At 46.4% G+C, this 23,445-nt stretch overlaps 1 protein-coding gene across 9 annotated transcripts in view; it reads right to left on the reverse strand.

Moving 5' to 3' along the window:
* The window catches only part of RAPGEF1 (Rap guanine nucleotide exchange factor 1), a 125,764-nt gene that overhangs the window by 9,169 nt on the left and 93,150 nt on the right, over positions 1–23,445 (reverse strand). For 4 of the 9 annotated variants that reach the window (XR_004648471.1, XM_034793573.1, XM_034793572.1 and 1 more), the window contains 8 exons: positions 14,850–15,125; positions 13,047–13,139; positions 11,116–11,204; positions 9,712–9,820; positions 7,460–7,535; positions 3,597–3,681; positions 1,682–1,774; positions 497–682 (listed from right to left, as the gene is read on the reverse strand). Coding sequence is in view for 8 of the 9 variants with exons in the window: in XM_034793573.1 (XP_034649464.1) it covers positions 497–682; positions 1,682–1,774; positions 3,597–3,681; positions 7,460–7,535; positions 9,712–9,820; positions 11,116–11,204; positions 13,047–13,139; positions 14,850–15,125 (1,007 nt within the window). In the remaining variant the exon portion in view is untranslated. The remainder of the gene's footprint in view (positions 1–496; positions 683–1,681; positions 1,775–3,596; positions 3,682–7,459; positions 7,536–9,711; positions 9,821–11,115; positions 11,205–13,046; positions 13,140–14,849; positions 15,126–23,445) is intronic. The other 5 variants (XM_034793578.1, XM_034793577.1, XM_034793580.1 and 2 more) reach the window with 2 other exon arrangements.

A 23,445-nucleotide genomic window follows, 5' to 3' on the forward strand; every position in this document is an offset into this window, starting at 1 on the left:
CCAAATTCTATGTTTTGCCTCATAGCCTTTGCTACAAGGATTTTTAAAATCTGTTTCTCATGCTTCATTCCACGAGTTTGCCAATGACTTCTCCTTGTGTCTCTTCCTTTGCATAACTAAGGGATGGATGTCATTGGCTGAAGTCTCAGTGTATGTCAGCGCTGTGCAGGAGCATTCACAGGGCTCCTGGAGATGAGGAGCTCTGCAGAGGTTACTGCTTTGCCCATGGGGCATAGCCCCTGTGTATATGCCTCACCAGCATACAGGGGTAACTCGTGGAGCTGTATGAAACACGTGCCTTAGAAAGCAAGCCTTGACAGAGAAGAGCCCTCGTGTGATGGGTAGGGACAGATAAATAAAGAAGGGTCAGGAAAAGCATTCCCCTGCAAAACCAGAGGACAAAGCAAACTGACACTGCGCTGCTCAGCGTGCATTAACAGGCAGATGCACATCCCTCAAACAGGACCAAAATTTGATTAGGTGCAGGCTGCCTCACCTGGCTGCCACCCCTCGGGCCGCTAGAGGTTTGATTGAGTTGGCATATCTCAGCATTTTCTTCTGATCCACTTTATCCAGAATATTTTTGCGTAGCACTCTAGCGAGGCTGAGCTCTCCATGGCAGACTAGCCGGAACACCAGGTCCATTAACAGCTTTAGAATCTCATCCGTCAACTCCACTAAGCTGAGACATGGACGGAAAACCCAGAGCACATGTCAGAGATGAGACATTAAAGATGACATTCCCCATTTACCTAAAGCCTGTATTAAGGACTTCCCCTCTTTTATCATGAAAAATTAGGGTGAGCTTCCCCCATGGAACTGAGCAGTGAAAAAATTTATTTTGTAGCTCTTCCAGGCACCTGTGTAAGGTTATCTTCACCCCCGTGTCCAGAAAAGGACATCATCCCTCAATTAGAATGGCCTGGCCTCTCAACACAGCACCCTAAACTTCCCCAATCTGGCAGTTCTGGGTAGCTATTCCTGATGTGCTATCTCAACAGCTCTTGGCACAATGGGCTAGCCTTCTCATCTACACACTCACTCAGTTGCAGCTGCTGCTATGACAACCAGCCTCTCTGGGGAGACTGAAGCACCTACAGCTGGCTATTGGGAACTGCTCAACAGCATCTCATGCTGCACTCCTCCCTGGAGTACACTGTGGGTCACCTCAGTAATCTTTCCCGCCTCCCCCATCTCCCTAAGGGACCAAAGTCCTGAGTCACTCTCAAACCAGGGACTCTTGCATGGAAGCAAAACAAGGCCCCAGCTGAGACCCGAAGGCAGCTGAGATAACTGCAGTGACTTGTCATTAGGGATGTCCCTAGAAATGAATGCATTTAGTGTTCTGCCTCAGACTCGGATCTAGGAGAGTTAGCTCAGCACACAATCCAATTACTTTCCCCACAAGCATAACTGAATCCAGGCCATTCCAGTTCACCCTCTGGCCAACTTTTCCTCTCTTTCAAAGATTCCCCTTCAGATTGTTTATTTTTGAAGTTATAAGGAAGACCCAGAGAAGGCACCCTGAAAACTTGCATTTCCCAGCCAAGACCCCAAGTGTTCAGCCCTGCAGCTGTCTCTCTGATCTGGGGAAGGAAGTTTCAGGTCTCCCCCACAGATATGGTTTACATTTTTATTACCTCCCACCCAGGCCCCCAAACAAAGCAGGAGGGACGCTCACCACAGCTCGTCCACCACTCTCACCAGCACGAAGAATGTGTTCTTGCTGACTCGCTTCTTAAACGTGTCTGGGAAGTGACAGAACTTCTCATACGTTGGCCACAAGTTAAAGAATTAACTCAATCCAGCCAGGCCAATGTTAGTTTGTCTGAGGAGTTCCCCAGTAGGTTTCCAAACAGGATCACTGCTTTTTGCCATGACTGAGACCAGCACTCAATTTCTAAGAGGGACATGAAATACTAAAGGCGGTGGACTGAGCAGTATAGGCTGCATGTAGCAGGGAGGGGTTCACACCACTCGGTGGGTGCATTAACAGAGGGGGGAGGTGGTGTACCCTGAAACCATCATCTCTAAGGTGTCAACTGAGTCAACTGCCAGTCCAACAAGTTACTGTCACTCCCCTTGGTCTCACTGTGGCATCTGGTCTCTCTTGTAACAGCACAGAGCTCAAGGCCCAACCCAGTCTCTCATTCTGTTAGCAGGCAAATGTCAGAGGTGTTTCCGGTTACTTGCAGACAGCACTGGTTGTTGAGGAGAGTTGATTGACCTAAAGAGTCGTGCCCAGTTCAAAGCCGGCAGGGTGATGGCTGCAGTGGCTACTGGGGGGGAATGTATGGTGGACCAACATGGATTGAGAAGACTACTTCAACCAGAAGGTTGGGCTGGGAAGGAAGGGGTGAGAGGAGAAGACAATAACCAATTAAGATGAATTTAAAACAACAACAATAAAAAGTGTAGATCTCCAAATTGTGGTTCTGAATTTCCAGCACCTCCTAAAAGTGAGTATTTCACTGCTGACCTCAACACGAGAGGTTCTGTGTCCAGTGTCCATTAGCCAAAGCAGTAGCAGCGGGACCATCATCTCTGCTGAAGATGGCAGTGATGAGCTGCGACGCTGGACAGCATGACACCAGGCCCCGATGTGCAGCCGCAGCACTAAAACCCATGAGGCATTTACACTGCGCGTCTTTAAAGTGCAGCACCTCAGTGTCAGTAGCAACGGAGGGAGTTACGGGACGGGATCCAAGGGAAGGGAATTCTAGATGTAATATTCAAGGAACAACCTCTGTACATCATTACAGATGCTCCTGTCAGCAGGTAAAGGGCCATACAGAACCATAGTGTGAAGACGACATTCTGTGATGTGCTGCATTATTGGTGGCAGAAGGGAGGTCTAAATACTGACAGAGTTTAACTCTCACAGTAACCGCACAATCATCAATCCACACACCACCTCTCTGGGTACAGCTGAGAAGCAGCTGTGAGGGGTGATTCCCAGCTCAGGTCAACATAAACATGCTAGATCTGCTCAAGCTAGCATGCTAAATACAGCTGTATGGCTGCAGCAGTGACTCGGGCTAGCCATCCGAGTAAGTACCCAGGGGGTCAGGCGGGATTGCACTCAGGTGGCTAGCCCAAGCCCCTGCCTGCGTGACCACAGCCACACTGCTACATGTAGCACACTAGCTTGTGTCTGTTTACCCATGCTGGGAATTGCATCTCTCAGCGCTGTCCGGACATACCCTAAGAGGTCGGTAAATTTACAGATGGGGAAGCTGCGGCACAGACAGGTGACGGACTTGCGCAAAGCCAAGCAGTGATTCAGAGCTGGGATTAGAACCCGGGCATTCCTGGCCCTCTCTCTTGGGCTCAAGACCAATAAACCATGTTTGCCTTGATTTGTCCCATGGAGTATGCTATTTGATTTGCACTGAAGTGAAGAGATTGTGCTGTAAACTATGAATGCCTGCCCAGGAGCTAATAGGGCGTGTGCCACCCATGTGGGCTTGAATATATTGCGGACGGCTTTGCCAGCATGCTTTGGACTAGGCCATTTCCCACCCTGCCTATGAAGCGTTGAGTACAGTGCTCCGAGCCTTGGCAGGGTCAAGAGGGTCACACTTTTGGAAGGATATCTGTACTGCAGCTTCTTGATGAGCTCTTCAGGGGTAATGAATGTTCTGTACGTTGTCAAAAAGGCTTCACAGTACAGCACCAGATCTAAAGAGGAAGGCAATAAAACCTCAGTCAATTGTGTCTTCAGAAGGAAGCATGCTCTATACTGAATCCTACCTTTATTGTGTCTTTACAAAAGGAAAAAAAAAAAGGTAATATGGAGGCAAACTTCTGCAAGAACAAATTAATATCCAGCTTTGCAGAAACACTGCAGTATTATTTCTTGCCAGCAGGTGGACCTAATGCACAAGAGCAATAGCAAAGTTCCCTCTACCCAGGGGTGAGCAAACTTTTTGGCCCGAGGGCCACATCTGGGTGGGAAAATTGCATGCAGGGTCATGAATGTAGGGCTGGGGCAGTGGGTTGGGGTGCAGGAGGGAGTGCGGGGTGTGGGAGGGTTGTGATGTGCAGGAAGGGGCTCAGGGCAAGGGGTTGGGGAGCAGGAGGGGTGCGGGGTGTACGAAGGGGCTCAGGGCAGGGGGTTGGTGTGCAGGAGGGATGCGGCAAGGGGCTCAGGGCAGGGGCGTGGGGTGTAGGAGGGGGCTCAGGGCAGGGGGTTGGGTTGTGGGGTGCAGGAGGTGTTCGGGGTCTGGGCTCTGGCCCAGCGCCACTTATCTTGAGCGGTTTCAGGGTGGCAGCAGCGCACAGCGGGGCTAAGGGAAACTCCCTCCCTGTCCTGGCTCCGTGCTGCTCCTGGAAGCGGCCAGCACCACGTCCCTGGGGGAGGGCCTGTGCGTATCTCCCCCGAAGCTCTCATTGGCCACAGTTCCCCGTTCCTGGCCAATGGGAGCTGCGGGGGGTGGTGTCTGCTGGCGAGGGCAGAGGAGCTCTCTGTCCCCAATCCCCCAGGGGCTGCAGGGACGTAGTGCCAGCCGCTTTCGGGAGTGGCGCAGAGACAGGGCAGGCAGGGAGCATGGGGGTGGCAATCCCGCAGGCCAGATCCAAAGCCCTGACAGGCCATAGTTTGCCCACCCCTGCTCTACCCTGTTGGTCTGACTCCTGGCTGTAACACACTGAGATTTGCTTAGAGCAACCACCTAGAGGATCAGCAAAGATCGTCTTTAATAGTAGGTCAAGCAAAAGTACAATAAGGCCCCTGGCGATGGGTCCTTAGGCCACTTTCACGACATTACTGCTGATTTTGCAGAGTGTGCAAAAAGTAAGACTATTTCCAATGAGGGAAAGAGTTAATACCACTGCAAATATTGGCCAGTAAGGGGTGCTAGAGAGCATACAATATGCTGCTATGCCATGCCATCTCCACAACTGGATACCAATGGCTTTGTCTACAGTCATGGGATCAGGAGATGGAATTTGAACATGAGAGTGAGAGATGCAGCTATAAAGTGAAATATGGAATGATGGTGTCACTTCATCTGGGAGAAAGCGGTAACAGTGGAGGCTCGTCGTCCTATGAACACAGGTGAAATGAGTTTGGCAGTCTCAGCCCAAACCCTCGCATTCTGGCCTGACTGATCACTTCTGTTCCAGAGAAGCTGCGACAGGAAAAGGAGGTTGCACGTTAGGACTGAAATACATTGGCAGATCTAGGGGAGAAGGGCTGGTCATTACAGGTGGAGGTTCATTAGGGGTTTTAGGCCAGGGTGGAGGTGTATTAGCAGAGATGTGAGAGAAATCTTCCACAGCACCTGCACATGCCAAGTTTCCCTCAAACCAGGCACGTCACCTCCAAAGTTCCTGAGCACTAATGTCAATCCATTGTTTTGTTACAAGGGTTGTGGGGAGTGGAAGCATGACAATCACTCCTATCGGTCTGCAGCGTTTCACTTGGCAGTAACCTGACACAGAAAGCTCCTTACTGCTGCTCCTAAATCAGTGGAGAGCTGCTGTCTTTTAGTTAAAGATGATCAGATATAATCTCTAAAGCAGGGCGAATGGGTGGTCATGTCAGAGGTGAGCTCTGTGCCTTGTTCAGCTGTAATCCTGCATTTGCAGTGGGCGTGCACAGCCATGGGCACTTAGCTGGCCCCAGGTTTTATTCCTAAAGACCACAAGTCTTCTTTTATCCCTTATTCCACTTAGCTCTGCTACTCAAACCTAAATGGACAAGGAGCAGCAACCGGGAGTGGAGTTATATTTATTTGGGGTTCCCATCCGTCCAAAAGGCATTGTGAGGTAATACAGCCGGTGTACTCTGACACCCAGACTTGCCAGGAAATTCATCTTTAAAGGAAAGTCTCTTAACCATACCTCTCTCTGCAGTTCAGCTGATAGATTTACAAGCCCTGAATTCTTCTTATCGTAAACTTAATTCATTATCCTCTCAGCCTCCTAAACACTGGGTTAGCATAGCATAAATTCCTCTGTTTTAACTTGCATCAACAACTTGGCACAGCATGCAGGGGTGAGTTTGCCCACTATTATAAGAAATATACCACACACCTCTCTCCCCCTCCCACTTCTCCCTATTGATGCAGGGATAACTGTTAACAGGAGAGACTACTGCATATCTAAAACACACAGCGATCTGCGTCCATGAGAAGCGTACCAGGCTCCTCACAGCCTTTCCTCGATGCATACAGTCTCTTCAGATTTCATCATTTTCAATCAAGTTGCCCAATGTGTATCCCTCTAGCAATTAGCTCTCCAAAAACAGAAACATGGTGGAAGAGGCTATTTCTAAGAGGCTGCTGCGCCAAGGAAGAGCTGTGCTAATAAGAAATCCATTCCACCTTCACCGTTTTCTCCTACGCTTCAGGAAAGGTCAGGAATATTTCTGTAGGGGTAAGTATGTCCTGGCTGGCTGCAGGGTGCTGGCTAGCAGTCTCAAATGCCTAATGCTACAGAACAAAACAGGGTTCATTTAAAAATGAAATATATTCCTCTTTAAAATGATCAAATGCACTGAGTGGCTCAGTGGCTGGCAATCCAGGAGAACTTCCTCGGTTTAGGCCAGTGCAAATGTCTCACTTTCACTCTTTGGAAATGCTGCAAAGCTCATCTTCATTCACAAGGCTTGGGGAGGGAGGGTTGATGTTTGGGGAGTTGGATTTGGGGGTTTAACTGGATAGTTCAATTAATATATCATTATAATTAGAGTAGCGAATAGAATGGTTAAAATTTGAGCGCTCGGTGCTTAAAAATATGCAAAGTGTTAACATTATGAGATTCTGTGCTGAAAAATCCAAATAAATGAGAGAACCTCTCCACCCACCTCCCACTTTTATACATGATGACAAATCACCACTCAAGTTGGCATGACTGGTTGCCCATGCATAAGAGGATCAGGGCTGGACCAGGAAGGATGCTCCAGGCAAATTTGAGATGCACTGGTAGAACAATGCTGGGACAGCTCACCCAGTGTGTTTGGCTCAGTCCAGTGATATTACTCACGTCAATGCTAAGTTCACTCAAGCCATTCCCATCCCAACATCAAACTGAAGTCAATAGGTTACAGAGCACAAGTGTCACTTTGAAAATTGAATCAATGGCACAAGGTGCCATTCACAATTATTCTTCCCTAACCCAACGACATTTGTTTGCAGGTAGAGTGATGCCAAGGCCATGGTGGCGCTCGTTTGCATAGGTATGCCTCGCTCTGCAGAGCTAGACTCTGGACACGGAAGAGTTAAAAAAATCATTGCTGTTGAATTGAACGGTACAAGAGCTTATGCAGCTTAGCTCTGTTTCACCCAAGATCCCCACAATCCCCTCTGCGACATTCATGCAGTCCTCCCCATTTTGTCCACGTCTGCATATGGGAACACAGTTGACAGGCAACACTACAGAGGTTTGTAGCATAACCAGAAAAAAGCTACACCAAGCTGCAGACTCCCAGCTTGCTCCATTCCATTCACTGTACCTTTCCTGTCAGTCTCAGTTGCGTGGACTAGCAAGATATCCCCGGATCCACCACGAACATCTGGCCCATCATCGCCCTGCAATGAGAAGAGAAACATGTTACGCACAGGAGACCGAGCCCCCTCTCAGCATGGCCTAATTCCTTAGTGCCTAAAATGCAGCGCTAACTTGTACATTTCTTGCAACTCACGCAGCAAAGCGTGAGCTGGGACAAGGTGTCGAGTACCAGGCCAATCCTGTGATTTAGTGGGAGTGCTGTTTTGACTTGCAGTCTGGGTCACTCACTCCTTCGGCCAGGCTGGGAAGTGCAGCGAAAGCTAAACGCTTTGCCTGTGAGCAGACGGAAGAGAAATATTTTATGCTGCTCACCGGTGATCATTCCAATGGTTATTAAGGAGCAGCAATAGTACGTGATCATACATCAGAGGCAGTTTGTATGCATGATGATGAAAAGGGCGTAGAGTGAAAGCTGCACATTCAACCTTAACTTGGGCATTTCCTCTCATTTGAATATTTAACTGTGCAAATGGATGCTGTATTAATAATTTGGTGCGTTTAATTTCCCAGGTGTGCGTGGTGGGGAATGGGATGATAAAGGAAAGAGAAAAAGAAGGGGAAACACATCTCCAAACTTAAAAGAAGGTGCTTCAGGTCTCTAGAATGTCAAAGCTCATGTAGTTTGAAAAACTGCGAATAGAGCATGCAAATCCTGTAATCTAGAACTATTTGGCTAGATGTCACCTGACTACTGCTATCCTCAACCAATTTCATGTGCTGGGAACAGAACTCAGGTGTCCTAGCTTCCAGTCCCCCGCCTCACCACCATACCAAACAGCCTCTCCCTCTGTCGTACATCCAGGAGTAGCACACTACTAACATTATATAAAACTCCATCATTCTTAAGGGCTTTACATGGAATATTTCTGCAGGGAAGAGACTGGAATACTACCTGGCTCCTTTGGGCTATTTCTTTGCTACTCCAGTATACAAAGTACTGGAAATACTCCTGATTTACAGACATGGAGCAACTGTCCCTAAGATGTGATTTTTCAGGTGAAACTCTGGCAAGGCTTATGAAATACCACTTAAAGAATGAATAATAGCTTCCGGCTCTCCTGCAGATCTTGGCTGTCCAAAGAACACTCCCGTAAGTGCCAGTAAATGATATATTGTTTCTGTTTTCCAGAACGGCCCCTTGACAGTCTGAAAGCTTCAAAGGCCTTGTATATTCCCTCGAGCCCTGCATCAGAAACAGCTTTGTTCGGAATATCAGCAAGCAAGTGTAGATGTCTGTCAGTGCACCCAGAACCAAGTTGTTTCTCAAGTGCAAGAACAGCTATTTTGCTGAGTAGTTTGTTTGCACTTCTGAAGCCATTTAGCAATTCAGAAACTAAATACACTTAGTGCAACTTCTTGCTGGAGACTAATCCATATGCTAAACCTTCATTCACACTTAGAAATACAGCAGCTAAGCAGCCTGACTACACACCCATGTTCAATTACTGTATTTATCATAGGCTATGTCTACACTGAGCTGCACTGCAGGCTATAGAGTTATGAATTGCAGAGCGCACCAAAATGTTGCACTCTAACTGCCCCAGGTGAATGCTGCTGGCGTGAATGAAAAGGTACCTAGTTCGCATTAATATGGTACCTAGTTCATGAATTCTTCCAGGAGTGGGTGGGTCAGCTTTTGTGGCCCGCATCATGCGGGAGGTCAGACTAGATGAGCATAATGGTCCCTTCTGACCTTAGAGTCTATGAGTCTATAAACGCAGTCCTTTGTCAAACAGAACTATGTTAATGCGAACTAGGTACCTTTCCATTCATGCCAGCAGCATCCACATGGGGCAGCTAGAGTGCAACATTTTGGTGCGCTCTGCAATTCATACCCTACAGTCTGCACTGGGGCCCACCATAGACAAGCCCTTGGAATCTCAGCTGTTGCATTTCGGATGCTGGTACAGGCTGAAGAGGTGGAAGACACAAGAACGTGCTGGTGTTCAATGAGACAGCCCGTGCTTTGTCAATGAACTCATGGTCTGATGCCGATGCTTCCTTTCCAGGCTGGTGTCTCATCTGATTTCAGCACAATTTACACACAAAAAGCTGCAATGCATTGCTTCTGCAAACCAGTTTTTCCTATTAGCTTGCACAGAGTCTGTTTGATTCTCTTTCTCTACACTCATGGTCAACCAGGTTTCATTAAAGCACAAACCAAGAAGCATGAAAGTGACTCTTGCAGGCACCTACCTCCTGCTTCAGTGTCAGCCGAGCCATAATTTCACTGTGGTCAATCAGGGTCAGCTCATCTACCTCCTCCTCTAGCGATGATTCCAAAGCATCCGGTGACTTTTGTTGCCTGGAAGAGAAGCAAAAGACCATCAAGATCATTAATCATATAGATGGAGAAGCAGAGAGCCAGGTCACATTGAGCGCACAGTGTCCAGGCCTTCATTAAATGGCCCAGATACTACAGGAAGTCTGACACTCTCAAAGTCAGGGAACCCCCCTGCAAACAAATCTGAGTGTCTGGTACTAATACTACAGCTTTTTGCATCCCTGGGAAAGGAGGACGACTGAGGCTGATAAATGAAACCTTCAGGAACAGAGCACTTGTCCAGCCAGATTTCTGGCTATTCAATAAAATTTAACTACAGCATGCATGACTGCACACTTTAGCGTCTCCATTGCACTGTCTGCAACATCATCCCTCATCATCCCAAGTGATTCTGCAAATGTATGGATGTCGGAAAATAGACCGTCCATGGCTGGAGTATCTCTTTAAGTTAGTTCATAATCTGTTTTGCTGGCAGAGGGCTGAGACAAGATCTCTCTCTGTTGGAAGACATGACAGAAATTCTGTTTCTCTTCCTGCGTTATACAGCTACTCCTCTAGCTCCAAGAGGAGGTGCTCTTGTTTTGTCTTGTACAGATTCCCCCTGCCTGGCTTCCTATAATACTATGTGCGAATTCTCCAAAGACACCTCTACCCCAGTGTCTGACCATCATGGAGCAGTCTATATTTTCATCAGATACTAAGCTTAGTAGGAGAGTTGTGTTGCTTCCTTCATTGCAATGATTAAAACCCTTAAAGCAACTGTCAATTTCCTTGGGACAGCGACAAAAGTTAGTGTGTGCGTGTGTGTTGTACCAACATGCATTGCCTCTTTGTTTATTTAGAATGAGGATTTCAAAATAATGCAGAGCCTGGAAGGGATATAAACCCTCCTGCTTCTGGGTATGAGCTAATCTCTAACTAACAAGGTCAGGAAGAAACTTCCTTTGGGTAGGTAATTCTGTAACTGCCTAATACAGGATTTCTTAAACCTTTCCTCAGAAGTAGCTGGGACTGGGCACTGTAAGACAGGAGACAGGATTGGGCTGATTGTCTGATCTAGCACAGCTGCTCCTACATAGTGGCTGCATCAAGCACTGTGGGTTTGTTAAATCACCCTGCACAGCCTGGATTTTCCTTCTTAGGTGGGATTTCATTTCTCATGAGACCGTCTAATTTAATGGGCTAAAAATCTTGACACTATCAAGGCAGAACATGAAACACGTGGCTTGTTTGGCAGTGGGTAGAACTAAAATAGCACTGCTCGGGCATTGTTGTTTTGTGGGGCAGGGGGAGCTGCAAGTTCAGGTCAGGCCCACCTCTCACCACCATCTCTGCTTTCCTTCCCAGTGGTGCTGCTATGCGAAGTGGAGTCTTTGGGGTGGCCGTCTTTGATGGCAGGAGATTCCTAGAAGAGAAAGAAGCTTTTGATCATGACATGGGATCCTGCAATCACTGGTCATCCCACACTCACAAAGCTTGCTGCCTCTAAATGGCCCTTTACTGTAAATTCCTATGGAGGGATTAAAGATTGATGCAAGTGAATGCCAAATGCCAGGAAAACACAGACGTTAATTAGACGGGAAATTTGGGAGCCTCTCTGGAGACTTTAATGTAGCTATTTTGGTTTGCTTTTAAGGTTGTGAAATTATGCTGATAGTCACAAAACACAAGTCAGCTGTTGACCTGGATCTTAACCTTCCCCCCAGACTTTTTCATCAGCCGTTGCAGTTGAAATGTACTTCCCTTCTGCTGAATGAAATGCCCTCTGCAAGACGGCGCTAAACTTTCCACTGCAACTCCTCTTCCTCTTCCAATTCCTTCCTAGTTACAGCCCCCCAAAATCCCACTTGTCATAATGTGTGGATGTAAACTACCTTCCCTCCCTCATCTCGCCCATCAGAGGAGGTTATGCAATGATGATCAACTGCTGTGGAAATGATGCTAACGTTAAAAAAAAAAAAAAAAAAAAAAAAAAGAGCAAGCTGAACATAAGGCATATAATAGCAGGAATGCCGTTCAAAGCAAATAAAGATACACCTTAAACTAGCCATTTATTAAGGAGGAAAATAGCTATGAGAGGTAAATGGGATTATTAAGTTTACAGTGCTGTAGTTGAGAGCTATTTAGCACTATGCGGAGTGATCCTTGGAGGTTCAACATATCAATCTGAGAGGATTCAAACCACCTTTCTAAAAATCAGAATCACCCTAGAAATTTTACTGTCAAGCCTGGGATTTTTATGTATCTGCAAAGTTGTGCTAAGTTACGTATAGCGAGAAATGTTATAAAGTCTTATTTCACTGTTAAGAACTAGCTGAATGAGATGAACGAGGAAGGGGAATTGCCTGATTGTCAGAGGTGTAGATAGAAGGGAAATGGTAGGAGCCTCATTACTTGAGATGTTTAAAACTAGACAGGGAACAATCGTATATTCCAGGGAACAATCCCACCTGGGCAGGGGAGTGGACAAGACAACTTCACAGATCTTTGCCTTCACTATTTTCTACAGTATAACAGGAAGATGATCAGTGGCACTGAAACACTTTTTATAATGTGGGTGCTGCGTCCCCTCCTTACCCGTCCATGCCCCCTAGAACCGACTCCGGGAATGGGGGGATATGGACAAGGGTAAGGGGGCTGAGGCTGGCAGCCAGGACCCTATGAAGATGATCCCCTCTGTGATGTGATTTACCCTGTCTCTTGTAGGAAACAGCTAAGATGAGCCCTGTGCAGAGGAGGAGGAAAGGGTTAATAGACTATATCAATCACTTACTTTGTGTCCCAACGGTGATGAAAAAGGATGGTATTTTATAAACACAAAATTGATTTTAAAAAGCCAAAGCAGTTAAGAGTATTAGTAAAGAACTGGCACTGCCAAAGATGCTGCACAAGTCAAGGCTTGTACCTTTCCAGAAAACAAAAAAACAAAAAACCCAACCCTCGTGCACACAGCCCTAAACAAACTGCAGAGCACGCTGAAGCAGCTTTAAAGGAAAAGCAACCACTATGTTCTTAAAAACGTTCACCCAAAATCTCTGAAGCCAAGCAAGCATCATCTGCTCTCCATCCAAATTGAGATTCCCCTCTAGAGAGGGAACCAAAACAGACAAGCAGAATGGCCCACCATCAAAGCATTGCATTCAGCAAAACACAGAAGCACCACAATATGCAGGAGAGACTTATAAAAAACATGTTATGCGCTGCATGAACTCAGCATGCACCAAGCAGCCCCTTCCAGTTTACTTACTCCTTCAGAGTGAGGGAGTTCCCCGTTGCTTTGGCCAGAGGAATACAGATTGACGTATTCACCCTCACCAGCCTCCTCACTGGCGTTTTCACTCTATGGGAGACAGGATGAAAGGAAATGTGTCACGGTGCCCCTGCGCCCAGCACTTAACCCTAACAACGTGTGCAAGTGAACATGCCTGGCCCATGCCCTGGCAAGAAACGATCTCTCCCCACCCACTGGCACTTGGGCTGGGAACCTTTCCTCTGGCGCCAATGGAAGACTGCCACCACTGTCTTATGGCTCTGTACTTTCACCGAGATAATCGCTATTTCCCAATTCGCAAGGACTATCCAGAAGGCCAAAAGGTACGGCAATCAGCAGGAGGAGAGCAGCATGGATTGGTTTGTGAGAGCTACCACGGAAGCCTACTGTTGGATATCACAGTGTAGTCAAATGCAAATGCAGACTTCAAAGTTACAGATGCTGAACATTTATAGTTTAAAACCAAAACACCACAATGGGACCTAGCTACATACTCTATGCCCGCCACAGTAATCATGGCTTGATCTTGCCGTGTAGATAAGACCAGACTGCGTTCCCAAAGCATTCCATATAGCACAGGATTTTAGCATAGCTTGGAAATGTCATTGGAAACACAGCTCAGACCATACCTACGAATGCAAGACAAAACCACATTGGGGGTGCGGCGGGGGGGACAGACTGTGTTGTAGGAAGGTCCCACAACAAGGAAAATGCAACAGTGTAGTTAGTTAGGACTGAAGAATCCGAAAATCAATTTCTCCTTTGCTTACTTGACAAGCCCTGAATTTAGGAAGGTGCTCCCCCTACAGTCACAACCACCAAACCAGTAAACAGGTTTCAGAGGGGTAGCCGTGTTAATTTGTATCAGCAAAAACAACAAGGAGTACTTGTGGCACCTTAAAGACTAAGCCCACGAAAGCTTATGCCCAAATAAATTCGTTAGTCTCTAAGGTGCCACAAGTACTCCTTGTTGTTTTGTCAAACCAGTAAAGTGCCTGATCTCAGCGTTTTTGGGGGAAACAGAGACTCTTGAATTCTAGTCTTTACAGGCAAGTGAAAGAGGAACTGCTTAGTTTAAAAATGTAGCTGCCACGCACAAGCCTCCGCATCTGTTTTCTTAACAGATCTGGAACCTTAAACTAGTGTTGCCCAAACTGATACCGTTCTCCAAACAGATCATCAGACTAATATCTCTGGCTGAGCCAACCAGTGCCCGATGCTGCCCATTCAACAGCGTGCATGCTAATCAGCAATGGAGCTCAGGCTGTTTGCAGTCAGAAAGGGGTTTGGAGAAGCCCCCAAATCTGTTTCAGATCAGAGAGGACAGTAAGCCGTTATAACGCACTGAGGCCCAGTCCAGAGGCTCATCATTAAGGCAGGGGTGGGGAGCCTAGAGTAGCAGTCACAAAAGCCCGAAGTTCTAGTAACCAGAGTGCGTATGAACCAGGGGTCAAGAACTACTGTCTTAAACAGATTTTTGTTAAAAAGCTTTGCCTCTCCTTTCTTCAAACTCACACCACGACGCTCCTAGGCAGCTACAACTATTTCTTTACCTCTCTCTTCCACCACCAGTTTAATATTTAGGGAGAGTTTCCAACCTGCCTGTTTCTCTCACTACTTGTGACCTTCACTTTTATATTAAACGATCTCTCTGTCCACACACACAGAAATCACTTTAGCTCACACCTGGGTTAAGTGAAAATGTGTATTAAAACAAGTGATAGTTCTTTAAAAACACATCCTTGGGTTAAGGTGCATTATCTCTTTGGATATTCTCACCGAAGATGTCTGGAGAGAATCAGTGAAAGAAGTTTCAGAAGGAAGGCAGACAGGAGCACTCTCATTAAAGCTGCTCTCCTGAGAAGAGGAGTTTGGCACATCCACAGTGCTTGGTGACTGGCTGGCTGTGGTTGGCACCGCTAGGTCAGAGCTCTGAGACTGATGGACAGGTGGAAAAGGCGGGGTGGAAGAGGAGGTAGAAGAAAGAAAAGGAGGAATGGAAGCTTGGTTGTGAGGCACAAAGTCCTGTGAGTAGGACCTAAACACAGATTTGTACTACAGGATGCAAAATGAACAACGCAAAAACAAGGAAGATGGGAAAAATAAAGAGACAGACAAAAGAAAAAGTAATTAGATTAATAGTAGTTTAGCAGTGACAGCACAAGGTATTTCTAACAAAGGCACCTCTTTGTTGAGAGGCAAAACTAAACGGAGACAGCATTATTTTATCATCTACATACGAGAGCTGGAATCACAACTGGGACATCTGCCAGGTTTTCTCTAGGTAAGGCATGTTCATTTTAGATTAGCAGGCTGCCCATCTTACTGAAGACAGGGAAAGGGGCAAATGGAGGTCTTTGGTCATTGGTGGAAAGAGATTCTGGCTATTTTTGTACAAATAATGACAAAAGCTGCACCCTGCCAATCATGTGAGCCGGTGAAGACACACAGATACCATGATGATGAGAGAGGTATAAATACCTAGGCAGAGAGAAGTATTCTGTGTGTATATTACTTTTTCAATGGGTTTCCATGGGACATATACTTAAGAGGCTGTTTGCTGCAACCATATAATTTAACAGCTATTGTGAAAATTCTGCTCCGGAGATCTAGAACCATGCAGAACACAGAGGAGAATGTCTAAATATTGTCTTCAAAGTTATGCTGAAAGATAGGTTAAGTTACAATCACAGAAGCCATTATTCCTTTCCACTTGAGAAGTGCTAATTGCCCTGAGGAGCAATGAACTCTACATTAAAACCAACCTCTCATTCAGTGGCTCTCAGAGAGTCTACTGGAGACAAGATGAAAGGAAATACACAGTCTATATGAAACTTTGTTGTGCCACACGTCCTTGCTTTCTGGGGTGACCAGATGTCCTGATTTTACAGGAACAGTCCCGATATTTGGGGCTTTTTCCTATATAAGCTCCTAGTACCCTCCACCCCCTGTCCCGATTTTTCACACTTGCTATCTGGTCACCCTATTGCTTTCAGACTCTTACCCAGACAGTACTGAATGGGAGTAAGGTGGAGGGAGTACACCATGCCAAGAGAGCTACAAGAAAACCCTCACATATCACTGCATTTGTTACTGGTGAGGAGTGCAGTCAGGATGACTCAAAAGCAGGAATTTAAATAATGAGGCAAATGAGGCTAAATCTGATGGTTACTGGTGTATTTTAAAATATGCACAGGAATGTAGCCAGGAAGCCTGAAAGAAGAATCAAGTCATCCAATAAGCTTGGGAGAAGCTGTTGTACATCTTGCTGACGATGGACTTGAATGCACTGCATAAGCAGAGTACTTTGCTATGATTTTCTAGAAGTGCAAATGCAGGTTGCTGAAACCATACTGGATAGAAATGCTGCTACATTACGAGAAAGGGGGGGGGGGGGGAGCAATCTCTCAAAAATTTAAACCAAGCTGTTTCACTATCAGAATTTCAACAGCTCACCTCAGTGCTTAATAGATGAGGCGTGCACAGATCGTAAAAACGAAGTCCGTCACCTGAAGCAGAGTGAGAGCATTTGGAGGTGTATGTTTCAGTCCTTAGCTTTATTTTTCATCTTGGAAACCTTTAAAATGTACAATGGCAGTAAAATCTACACCAAGGAGAAATCAAGACATGCCTCAGGCCAGGGTCTGAGTATTAAAGCTTTACCACTACAAAGTGATCACGAAACAAAATGAAAAGGTCAGTAGCTAGATTTTACCTTACTCCTTGAGTAGTTTCCCCTTCTTGTGCTGTGTGTGGAGCCTGAGCTAGTTTCTCTCTGTGTTTCCAGAGCCTAGACTGAATCGCAAGACAGGAATAGAGGGGGGTGCTTTGGAAACAGAGCTAAAAAGACTAGACCAAAAAAAAAAAAATAGAAAAGCAAATCCTTCTCACATGCATGTAGCTAAGAGGAGTCCAGCTCCAGGGCCTGCTATTCTCCCTTCCTGCCCATTTCTTTACAGATGAGCAGGGCTGGCTCTGGGGAGACTGTCAACTTTTGGTGTGGCCTTAGTAATGCTGACAGGTCTAATCTCCATATTTACTTTCAACTGTTTGCATAAAGGCTCCACTTTTATTCGTTTTCACTTGCCCGGCACAAAACACTAAATCCCTAGGAAGACTCCAGGCTCATGACATCATTCTGGCTCAGCAGATTGATTCTGCCTGCCCTGTCTCCCTTGATATTTCATGATCTCACTGGTGTTAGTATTCTGATAATGCCACATGCTCCAGGCTAGTCCTCAATTAGGAAGGGGAGCAATGTGAATGGGGAACGTGGACTAGCTACCAAATACCCACAATAAAAGGCAGCTCAACTGCACTTTTAACGTTGTGGTCATAACAATGGAATTTCTCTGCTCCAATTAGAGCAAATCTTCATCCCAAACATGACCTGGGTCCCTACTAATTTATCTTTATCCTCCTAGGGAGCGTTCTGCAGGATGGACTTCCTGCTGCTACAGGGGACAAGAGACATATACACAATACAATATATATAACTTTGCACTTACATAGTACATTTCATCTGAGGATCTCAAAGTGCTTTGCAAACGGCAGCTATTATCTCTCATTAAACAGACTGGGAAACTGAGCACAAAAAGGACCTAAATGGCTTGACCAAGCTCGCAGGGAAAGTTAGCGGTAGGGTTGGGAATAGAAGCCAGGCCTCCTGACCTTCGATAGCCCTGCTCTAATGACTAGACAACGCTGAACTCAAAATCAGACCCATTTGTTTCTACAGCAGAGGGGGTTTATGAACTAGCATTTCATCTTTGGAGATGAGCTTCAGAGCTGATTTAGGTCGCAAGCGTAAGGAAATTGGTAGCATAAATCTAATCCATTCTGGACAGAGCAAAACTTTCATAGTACAGTAAAAGCTGTTTTATCTGGCATGTTGGGGGAATGGGGGGTGCCGGTAAGTGAAAAATGCCAGTTAACTAAGAGGGAGGGAGTTTGGGTGCGGGAGGGGGCTTGGAGCAGCAGGTTGGGGTGCAGGAGGGAGTGCGGGGTGCTGGATTCGGGGGCTGCTCACCTCAGCTGGCTCCCTGCAAGCAGTGACCTCTCCCGGCTGCTCGTCAGACAGCTATGTGTGCTGCCTCCACCCGCAGGTGCCGCCCCCACAGCTCCCACTGGCCGTGGTTCCCAGCCAATGGGAGCTGTGGAGCTAGAACTTGGGGCGGGACGGGGTCAGCATGCAGAGCCATCTGCGGCGCATCTGCCTAGGAGCAGCCAGGACAGATTGCCACTTGTGGGGGGCCGCCCGAGGTGAACAGCCCCCAGATCCGGCACCCCAAGTCTCCTCCTGCACCCAAACTCTCTCCCATAGCCCACACTCTACACCCCCTCCTGCGCCCCAAACCCCTGCCAGCCCCACGCCAATCGGACTATAAACTGGAATTTAAACCAAGATCAGAAATGCCGGTCTACAGAGCTTTCCGACTGGTGAAGTGCCGGATAAAACAGCTTTTACTGTACTTGACAAAACTGGCAGGTTTAGCTCAGGCCTGGTCTATGTTTACAACAGTGTTTCTCAACCTTTTTGATATGAGGGATCGGCTTGCTGCCTTCCTAAACAGCGTCAGGGAGCTCTCAGGGACCAGTGCTGGTCCACGGACTGGTCGTGAGAACCACTGCTCTAGAGGATCAGTGGGTGATGATACAAGTCGCTGCACTGAGGCAGGCTGAACTGGTAGATGTTTCAGGTTGAGACTGAGGCATACTACAAGGGCTTGTGAAGGAAGCTTGCACAGTGTCTGCCTCAACCAGTTTAAGACAGATCTTAGGCTAGGTCCCCACTACCCGCCTGAATCGGCGGGTAGAAATCGACCTCTCGGGGAGCGATTTATCGCGTCCCGTTGGGACGCGACAATCGATCGCCTAATCGACGCTCTTACTCCACCAGCGGAGGTGGGAGTAAGCGCCGTCGACAGGAAGCCGCGGAGGTCGATTTTGCCGCGGTCCTCACAGCGGGGTAAGTCGGCTGCGATACGTCGAATTCAGCTACGCTATTCACGTAGCTGAATTTGCGTATCTTAAATCGACTCCCCCCTGTAGTGTAGATGTAGCCTAAGTCTCAATTCAAAAGCACTTTAGTGTCCAAATATACCATAACATTAGATTCAAAAAGTTGGGATGGATATGGGTTAATTAATACAGACAAAGTTCTGTACTTAATGGGTCTCTCTTCTCTGTCCTCAATAGTCCCTCAAAATGTAATCTCAAAATCTATTATTACATGATCTTTACAGGATACAAACAAGAACTCAGCTTGCTGCTGTGAAGGAAGCATTGCAGGAGATGCTCTGTAGGCTATTAATTAACCTTGCTGCTCTTGCCTAACAATTTTGGGATATTGGGTCTTTTACAAAACAAGCCAGCAAGGCCCCTCCTTTCTGCTACATTTCAGTGAGCAGCTCTGGAATTCAAACTATGCAGTCGTGCTGGGACAAGAGCCAAGCATGAAGCATACTTTTAAAGGGGGAAAACACAGTGTGTTTGAAATACTGTCCCATATGGTTCCCATTCCTGCTAATCTCCATCCTAGCACACAGCTGCAGCATGGGCTGCTACAATGACTTCAACAGGGTCTGAGCCCAGGAGATTTCTCCTAGAAACACTGCTGCTCATTTAAAACCATATTGACTTGGAATGGGGGGAGAGGAGAGTCCGTTCACTCAACGGAATTGCAGCAACAACAACAACAACAATCACAGCTAAGAGTTCATCTTGGAAACTGGTTAGGGCTTGTTGTTCTTCCCATTTCTGAGAGGCTTCTGCAGGGTCAGCAAGTCTTTGGCTCTGGCTGCATCGGGACAGACTCAAACTCCACAGCTTTGCTTGTTTGTAAGCTGAATGCTTCCAAACTAACTTCAGGGAAGCCAGAAAGCATGCAGTGTGCAACCTGAGCCTTTGGGAAAGAGCATTTAACTCTCCCCAAACTCATGCCATGCAAATGCCAGGCTGCCTGAGACTAGTACTGCTCTAGCACAGCCTCCCAAGAGGTGCTGCCAACTACCAGCACTAGAAAAGTTAGCACCAGTGTGCAACTCTGCTGTTATTCCCTAAAATGAAGTTCTGGCCGCAGGTTTATTTGCGTCTCTCTCCTCACTAGGCATGGATGGGTGGCTATAGAAAGCCAACACAAGTGAAGTCCTACATACATTCACATGTATATTCAGAAATTGTTTTGGGGAGGCAGTTAAATATTTCTGCGGTCCTCAATTAAATTAGGCCAGAGGAGACTATGACGTGTGCTGTGCATAACACAGGTATAAGGAATCCCTTCTCCCCCACCTGTCAGTGCATTCATGTATCATCTGCCATTCTGGAGGCACTATAATGAGCAAACCCAGGAGTGGTCTTATCTCACAAGGACAGTAGGAAGGCAAGCTTGCCCACACCTGAAAGCTTACCTGACACTGAAATCATTTCGACTCAGTGTCTCGTTCTCTGTGACAGGACTTCAGGAACTGCATCACTGAATATTTCCAACTGTTTGCATCGAGGACAACACTAATCTCCTCAGTGTCTCAGGATGTCCCAGCGGTCAGTGTTGCTATAAACACTACCTTGGATTAGCTGGCAGCAGATGAACCCACTATGCGCTTACTGCAGATGTGATGTTGCTCTACTCCTATTGGGGAGATGTGACTACACACAGCAGCTAGGACAGGGTGTTTACAGGTCGATGTTAATTGATTCTGAGACGTAGTCATCTACATCATAAATACAGAGCTGGACTCAATTAAACGGCTGACAGAGCATTTATAGCATCAGTAGTCACACACACTGTTCGCCTTCTCAGCAACAGCCTAGCTAATAACCAAGTTGAGTTCCCTTGTCAAGTTTATCCTGACTCCACTCTACACCCACCAGGTCAGCCAGAGCACAGTATTTTTAAAATATGAAGCTGTTACTGATCTTCTGATCCTCTCTGCTACTGCTAATTCCAGACTGCACGGACAACTAGCTAGAACTGGACACCCAGCTTCCAACAGCAGCGTCCCGTGTTTAAAGAATACTGGGCGTTATACAAGGCTGCTGTACCCTAGATTGTAAACGCTCAGAGAAATACTGAAAGAACTTCTTATCTCATGCTGCAATACTGGACCTCTAGTTACTCTTGCTAATGAGGAAGGAAATGTTCGGACAGTGAATGGCTCCAGACTGCCACAAGAAAGGCAGTAGCCACTTCTGCTTGAACAGCCTCTGCCCTGGCCACACGACTCACCTCACTCTTTTTCAGTGCTGGGCAGTGTAGCAGATGAATGGCTCAAGTTTTCTATTCCCCTGTGTGGGTGGCCTCCATGCTAAGTTGAGAGAGAACACACAAAAGCAAAGCTCTACTTATCTAGCTGGGTTTCTAATATCTCCGCAAGGAAAATACTGGATAAATAAAAATGTTTATAGGCCCCACTGACACTGCTACACTCCTGGCTTCTCTTTGTAAGCCACATCAGCAGTGCTGTGGTGCTGGTTTCTCTTTGCAAACTCCATCAGCAGTGCTACGGTGCTGATTTCACTTTCTTTTGAAGCTATGAGAACACAATCAGATGCACAGACACAGCACTAATGACTGCACTGTAAATACCACCACCAAACACAGCACGTAGCTCTTGAGAAGGCAGAGCTTGAGGCCCCTGCACAGGAGAGGAGGAAATAAGATTTCTAGAGTGGAATGGAGTTTATATAGCAAAAGAGGAATGCACTTAGCTAGATCTGCTGAGCAAGAGGTATGGTTCCAATTTTATGCACAAAACTAAGCCACTAGAGGAAGTGGTTTTCACAGGCAAGACTCAGTGATGCCAGCATGTCACAGCACTATTAATACCACCATGCAATCCTGCTGTGGGTAGTGGAAATATATATAAAAGCAGAAGGAAAACAAAACAGGAAAAGCAAAACAATGCTGAGAGATTGACAGCTGATTATATGCATGCAAATCTTTTTTCAAAGTAATGAGTCAAATCCTGTTTAAGTCACAAGTGAATTGAACATGATCTAATTCTAGTCCCCAACAGATAATTTTTTGCATCACTGAACCATCATATCACTCTGCACAACTGGCAGTCTCTGCTCAGGACTTGAGTAGCAGGGAGTGTTGTAGGTCAGAACGGAGCTCTCTGAGCAGCAGCAGTGGGAGGAGCAGGGGGGAAATGTACACTGCGTATGCCTGACTCTACACACGGGTAGCTGAGCATTCAATAACACTAAAGGGAAAAAAAAGAAAATCAGCTGTTGAGAATTTTCCATGATCTTGTTCAATTCACCGAAGAAGTTCTAGAAGTAGTCACAGCTGAGTACTGAACTGCAGTGTTTCCCTAGGGAAACAATTTGCACCATCTGCAAGAGTTGAGAAGCCAGTTCAGTTTCTAGGAAGATACTTGCAACTTTTCACACTTTTTAAAACAATTAGAGAGAGGCATGTCATTTCTGCATAGTCAAGGATGAAGACAGTTTTCCATTAGCTGTACCTACAAGTACAAGTCTGCTGAACATGCTGCAATTGCAAACAGACATTTGAGTAAGGAAAAACTACCAAGTGGTAATTGGATTTGTTTTAAGTCTTCCTGCACTGTTCAATGGAAAACGTGCTGAGACACAGTGTATCTTGTGTCTCTGTGGATTTCAGATATGCTCACCATTACTGCTCCTATGCATCATTCTCCAGCTGCCAGGAAGTAACAAGGCTTGAAGTCTGCTATTCGAGACACCAGCCCACCCACTTCCAGAATCAACCAGAGAGATGCTGAAACAAAGGACAATACCCATCTCCACAAGAGTGAAGGAGGGTAAACTGCAGGAGGAAGGAAGACTACAGCAATTACCAATTTCCTATTGTACACCTCCTTTTCTACCATCTCACAACAGAAAACAGCCCAAAAACAAGAGATGGGATTCCTTAACAAGACATTAACCATACAATCTAGTTGCGACTAGTCCCAACAATGCGACTTGTAAACGTGACTCTCCAAAGCGTGGGTAAGACTGTGCAGCAATCCTTACGATATCAACCCATACTACAAACACCACCTCTGTGGGTGGAAGGTCAGACCTGAACCAGAATTGGTGGAAAACAGACTTGAGCCACTCAAGATCTGCCTCTATACAATAAGAGCCATTACCTCTGCCACAAGTTCCTGCAAAGAGGGGCAAAAGCAATGTTAGTGGTTGACAAAGGCAGATTTTAACCCAACCATGGAAAAATCAGGCCTCTGGAAAATTGTTTCCCTTTGGATACATTACAAAGTGTAACAGAAAGGGAGAAAAACCCTCAAATTCAGAGGCCCCAACTAACGTGACGGCTGGAACTGAAGGGAATTCTTCTCTCCCCTAGCAATGCTTCAAAATGGGGAACCCTTGGCCAGTTCAAACATAA

The sequence above is a fragment of the Trachemys scripta genome, chromosome 17, assembly GCF_013100865.1.
Source record: "Trachemys scripta elegans isolate TJP31775 chromosome 17, CAS_Tse_1.0, whole genome shotgun sequence".
NCBI lineage: Eukaryota > Metazoa > Chordata > Testudines > Emydidae > Trachemys > Trachemys scripta.